General features: G+C 41.6%; 1 protein-coding gene across 5 annotated transcripts in view; it reads left to right on the top strand.

The window, feature by feature from the left end:
- cdkal1 (CDK5 regulatory subunit associated protein 1-like 1) overlaps positions 1-6,346 on the top strand; it is a 243,364-nt gene that overhangs the window by 164,040 nt on the left and 72,978 nt on the right. For all 5 annotated transcript variants that reach the window (XM_016454129.1, XM_016454125.1, XM_016454128.1 and 2 more), the window contains exon 10: positions 5,181-5,326. In XM_016454129.1, coding sequence (XP_016309615.1) covers positions 5,181-5,326 — 146 coding nt within the window. The remainder of the gene's footprint in view (positions 1-5,180; positions 5,327-6,346) is intronic.

Genomic DNA, 6,346 nt, shown 5'->3' with positions numbered 1-6,346 from the left:
AAGAGCTGCCCGGATCCAATATACTGTTACACTTGTGTTTTCTTTCTCAGCTGTTTGATTTAACTTGAGACCTTCTGTGTTTACCGTTCACAGCCTATAAAGTGTAAAATAACTCGGTTCAATACTCGCGCGCTCTATGAGCACCGTCTTCTCGTGCTCTTCCTCTCTGATGGCGCTCAGAAACAGTCTCTCAGACGGCGCGCATATAGCTAAACGAGTTCTCTCTCGCTCCTGATTGGGCTTAAACCACTTGTTTTTAAACCGCAATGCTTAAAAACGCGTGCAAACGATAAGTTTTTGTGACCACATAGCACAGCAATATCACGTGAGTGTGTAACCGCGATAGAGACGACAGGTTTTTGGTGTCTACTGGTATATTGCCCACCCCTGCTTCGGCTGATACTTTAACGTGTGTGCTCATGACGGAGGGCTAACAGTGAGCAGGAGAGAACACAGAAACACTAGACACACATATTTGGTATCTGATGTTAAAGTGAACATTTGTATGCATCAAGCACATATCTGAGACTGAGTTCGGTATGTTCAGCTCCTCTGTCTGCAGTGTTGTAACTGCTTTATATGCTTGTATAAATGAGCACGTAAGCATTGTCAGAAGTCTTGAAGGCCTGAGGCGAAACACTTCTAAGACACAGAGCCGTAATGACTGGATCAGAAGGTCTGCTGTGATGGAGGTTGAGGAGAAGAGCAGGTCTTGTCTAGACTCGGATCTGCTGTGATGTGTGTGTGTGTGTGTGTGTGAGAGAGAGAGACGCTGCATCATCAGCAGGTCTCTGATAAATGATAAATGTGTCTCGTGATAGACGCGGTTCAATCGTTCTAGCCTCGTCCTCAGCTGTCACTTATCTCGCGTGCAATCTGCCTTAGCTCCGCCCCTTCAGCACACGGGACGCGTGATTGGCTGATCAGAATCATGGGAGGCCCCTTATCGTCCGTCTCTAATGAGCTCTGAGCACATATTAGCATGAGTCCATAAATGAATGTTTTCCTTGAGCAAATAACTTGCATATTAAACGATGCTTTGGGCTACAAGGTGCAGGACATACAGACATGAATAATTAGGTTTGTTAGTTAACGTTTGTGTGTTTCTCCTGCTATCGCGTCTGATCGGATCTGATACTCCAGAGTGATGTGTGCGTCTGCTCGGAAATTAAAGTGGGTTTACGCTTCTCTTTGTCAGCTAATGGCCGCATCCTCATATTGAATATTCAACACTTTAGAGCAATCTGCATAATCTTCCACATGAATTATAGTCCCTGTTTCAGCAGTGCATTTCAATGAGCTCAATGTTATGACCAATGATGACCAGAACAAGCCTAAAGAAGCTTTTGAATATGCATCTCATCACTTCTAATGAGTGCATTCATCATTAACTATTTAAGGAGTAGTTACTGTTAATAACCTAAAGCAGGTGACCAGACAAACTAGTACCCTAATACCCATTTACATTCATGCATTTAGTACAGGCTTAATGAAATGCAGAGAAGAAATCGAAGGTTGTGTGTGTGTGGTTCAGGTTTACCCTGCAAAAATCAGCCCTGGCATTTTTTGGTCCAAAAGCCCATCACTATGATCAGAATCGGTCAAGTCAGACAGCACCCATACTGTATATATACACTGTCGTTCAAAACACACACACACACACACACACACGCATTTGGACCACATAACGCAGGGAATACCAGGTGCACACTAACACTGTGTGTGTTTATGTGTGTGAATACCTACTGTGTTATACCAGTGTATTCACTCGCTCTTGACTTGATGTTAATAGTCAAAGTTACGACTGTTTGAGGAAACTAATGAGTAGGCTAAAGAATGAAAGAGTCCATGAACAAGCTGTTTATTTACTCTATTACAGGCTGAACTAACCTTAAAAAAAATCTGTAGCCATTTGAAATCAGAGGCAACCTCTGCATTTTAATCACAGTCCAAACACAGATGCTACATGCATACATGTAAACAACGCAGCGCTGCACTTATAAACACTGCTTTAATACACAGAGCTAAGATGAAAAGAAATGCCATCGAAACTTTTCTGAAGACACTCGGATCCCTTCAGAGATGCATTCTTATAACCCTCCACCCCAAATTCAGTGTTTAGAATTTTCTTCCAATACTTCAAGCATCGTGAACCGTGAGCTTGCTCGGTCTGTACAGGATTTTCTCTGCTGACTCCTCTAGCGTCTGTCTTTATCGTGTTAACGTTCTGTTTAAAGACTTCAAGATACTTCATCACTGATCATTCAGTGAATATAGACGGCAGGAGGGAGCATACGCTTGTACTCTAGGTCAGGTTAAAACCACATTCTTAACTTAGTTGCTTTCTTATTTTCAAATGTTAATTCTTATTTCTATTTAATATTTATTTTCATATTGAAACTATTTAATATTCATGTTTCCGTTTCTCTTTTTCTCCGCCTGTAAGTCGTTTGTAAAGCTGTCTGATGATGTGCGGTGTCTGTGATCATGTGACACGCGTGTTGTTCACTCGCTCAGCTTCTTCACACGTCCCAGTGCAAGTGGACTCGATTGATCTGCTCTGCTAATCAGTCACTATTCTTTCGACTAATTAATTATTTTAATTCTGATCGTCTAATGTGAAGCCCACACAGAGAGCAGATGAGCCGTGGAGGGGCTGCACCCACACAATGGAGTTTAATTGTGACGATGATCCGTAATCAACGGTTCCTCTGAATGAGACTGAGAGAAATAGTTTTTCCTCTCCTCTCTGTTTTGTTCTTTGAGAGAGAAACACAGGTTGTGCTTTATACATTTATTTTTTGATTTGATTCATTGATTCATTGACAGTGAGGTAATCTCCTGAACTAGGAAATATGTTTATGAAATGCATCTAAGGTTTTTTACACTGCTGTCTAAAAGTTTGAGGTCAGTAAGATGTTTTAATGTTTTTGAAAGACAGTGTCTCTTCTGCTCATCAAAGCTGCATTTATTTGATCAAACAGCTGTTTGAATCTATGTGAATATGTATTAAACTGTAATGTATTTCTGTGATGTGCAGCTGTATTTTCAGCATCATTACTCCAGTCTTCAGTGTCACATGATCTTCAGAAATCATTCTAATATGCTGATTTGCTGCTCAAGAAACATTTCTGATTATTATCAATGTTGAAAACAGTTGTGCTGCGCAATATTTCTGTGGAAAACGTGATACATTTTATTTTTCAGGATTCACAGATAATAGAAAGTTCAGAAGAACAGCATTTATTTGAAATCTTTTGTAACATTTATGTTTGCATGTATTTACTGTTACTTTTGAACAATTTCATAGTCCTTGGTGAATGAAACCATTAATTAAAAAAAACAACAACAAAGTCTTATTGTTGAATATTAGTGAATGCACACGTGTGAAGCACATCAGTTCTACTCTGTACGTGTGTTTGAGATGTTTATGTAAGTTTGTCCAGTAACAGCAATGCAGCCGCCGGAGGTTTATTGTCTTTTTCATAGTGAGATGTGATGATGTGCGGTGGGTAGGCGGGGCTTTCATGTCGATGGGCGGGTCACATTGTCTCGTTGTGTTTTGCTCATTTTTGGTGGCCTCACGGACAGGTTCAGCTCTGTTTGGAGAGTTTAGCTTTCATCCTATGATCTGTCTCTCCCTGATCTCTCTGTTATTTAGATATAGATATGTAACACATCGCACTGCTTCTCTGTCCTTTACTGATGACCAGGATCTGCTCCGACGGTCCCTCTTGCCGTTGTTGTTTTTCCATGTGCCGTATTCGTCTCTTGGGGGAAATGTGCCCAGTCACCAGCTGGCCCCTGGGATCCAGATAGTTGTGAAGTTAAATCGCTCTCACTTGGCTGTTAAACACTGCATATGGACTGCTTTATGAAAGGAAGACTCACATCACGGGAACTAAAATGCTAGAACTTAGCGAAGATGCTGAATTTTTCTGAGTTGTGTTTGATGTGGCGCGTCAGCATTGTGGACGTTTCTCTGAACTCTCACAGATGATCTGGTGTTCACATTTGCAGCAGTGAAACGCTAACCCTGCGCAGCTGCGCTCATGCAGTTAGATTATGTTACTCTGAACCTCTGATGTGAGAAACATCACACTCTCACACACACACACACACACACTCTCACACACACACATACATTTCTGCTTAACCCTTCATTAACAGCTTTTTATTAGCAACATTTCAGCTGTAATCTTGTTTAAAGTTGCACATGTGGCATGCACAGTGTATTTTAGTAGGTTTCAGGGAAGAGTTTTGTCTATAAATAAGGGATTGACACTTACATTTTGTCCACAGAGTCACATGTTGAGGAGCGCATGAAAAATCTTTAGAGTCTCAATGATAATTGGTCAAATGATGTGTTTTCCTCAATGAAGGGGACAATTACAAGCAAAATTATTTAATCCATTAGAATGCAAAAGTATATTAGGTTTTTAAATTTACTTTAAACTGTATTTATTAATTATGCATTTATTTGTAGGCCCTCTTTGCTTAACTGTAATAAACTGATTATTATGCCAATACTAGTAAAATAAGTTTGTGACGAGCGGCCCAGACAGAAGCTACAAGAGTTTACACTTATAACTGCCAGAGACAGTTTGTTGTGTAACCAAATTACCAATAATAACTAGGAAAAACTTTATTATTTACTATTGCCAGCTGCTCCTTCAACAAACTCAAAACACACGGCAGCAACAAACAGGAAGTGACGTGTTTTACTCCAATACTCCAATATTTAAGAGGGAGATAAATTAAGCATTCTTACTTTTACAATACAAACACAGTAACATTGTGTATTGATTGACTGCAAACGGCTCTGAAAGCATGTTTTGACTTTGAATGTGCAGCGCTTACATTGATTTAATGAAATCACAGCCTTTTCACATTAGGTGATTCCTGCTTCTCCATTCCTGAATTTAAGACCTCTTAAAAGATTAAGGTGTTTGTTATACTATTTAAGATATTTAAGACTTTTTACAAATTTAAATTTCAAACTGATTTTTTTAAATACTTTTTAAGAGTACACAGGGATTTTTTCACATGCATGCTCATAAATATATTTTCACAGTGAAGAACTCGCACTGCCAACCCCCGTAAACCAGGAAGAAATATTGGTTAGATTATCATGTTACTGTTCTCTTCTTGCATCACGCCGTGTCTGTGTTGTTCCTCAGGAAATGGTCCGGATCCTGCAGCACCCGCGGGTCTACGCCTTCCTCCACGTGCCGGTGCAGTCTGCGTCTGACAGCGTGCTGATGGACATGAAGAGAGAGTACTGCTGCGCAGACTTCAGACGCGTCACAGACTTCCTCCAGGAGAGGTGAGTCCTGCAGGAACCTTCACGTCTCTACCGATGAACACAGAGAAGATTGGGATTCGACTGATGTGTTTGTCATCCGTGTGTTGAATGCTGGGTAACGGTGGATGAAGTGCACACTACACTCAGTAATATGGATTAAACCATGACATTTTGCAAATGCCAGTTTTTATGAGTTTGATAAGCTCTTCATTCCTGTTTATGATTATTGTTCGCGAGTGCATTTGTTGCAGAGCAAATTGATGAGTCTGAAACACGTGTATAAATGGAGGACGTGACAGAGGTCAGTCAGATATCGATGCTTGTGCTTTACAATAGAGTGAGAAATGTCTCGCTCTCTGAGCTTCAAATCCAGATGTTCATCTCTGTTTGATCGCTTGTAAGTGAATCAAAGTAATGAGCAGACAAATGCATCTGTACTGAGAGCTTTGAGCGCTGGGATTGTGTTCAACGCCAGCAGTGAAAGTGTCCGAGAAAGAGAGACAGACTGGCGTGTGTGTGTCTCTATAGTGACTCAGGTGTCGTCAGATGCTGATGATCAGGTGTGGATGTGCTGTTGATTCAGGTAAGGCGTGTGATCGGTCGGATCAGTGTTTCTACAGTGATAGTAAGGGATCACGCTATAGCTAAAGCAGCTGTCAGCAGTGTCGAGTGTCGTGCACGTGATGCTCTCCTTCAGCACTCAGGTAAAGCGTGAACACTGTTTGAGAGAGAACAGAGAAAGCAAACGAGAGGTTTTTCTGAATGTCATGAAACATCTTGCCCTCCTAGAGGACGCTGACTGCACTGTGTCTGATAGCCGCTCCATGCTGGCCGGTTCATATGTGGCCGTCCATCACTCGTGTTAAGAGCCTGGAGCGGTCAGGGCGGCTCAGGAAGAGGCCAACGCTGGTCTTATCTTTCACACGGAGCGCCTTTCACCTCACAGACAAACACGGCTCACTTTACCTGCAGCGCTGCTGGGGTCACGGAGGTCAAACGCCTGTTCCCTTATCGGGTGGCACGGAGTCACGAAACTGTGAG

The sequence above is a fragment of the Sinocyclocheilus anshuiensis genome, unplaced genomic scaffold (assembly GCF_001515605.1).
Source record: "Sinocyclocheilus anshuiensis isolate Anshui unplaced genomic scaffold, SAMN03320099.WGS_v1.1 scaffold187, whole genome shotgun sequence".
Taxonomy (NCBI): Eukaryota; Metazoa; Chordata; class Actinopteri; order Cypriniformes; family Cyprinidae; genus Sinocyclocheilus; species Sinocyclocheilus anshuiensis.
Note: the sequence above shows the minus strand (reverse complement) of the source record. Positions and strands in the feature narration are given on the sequence as shown.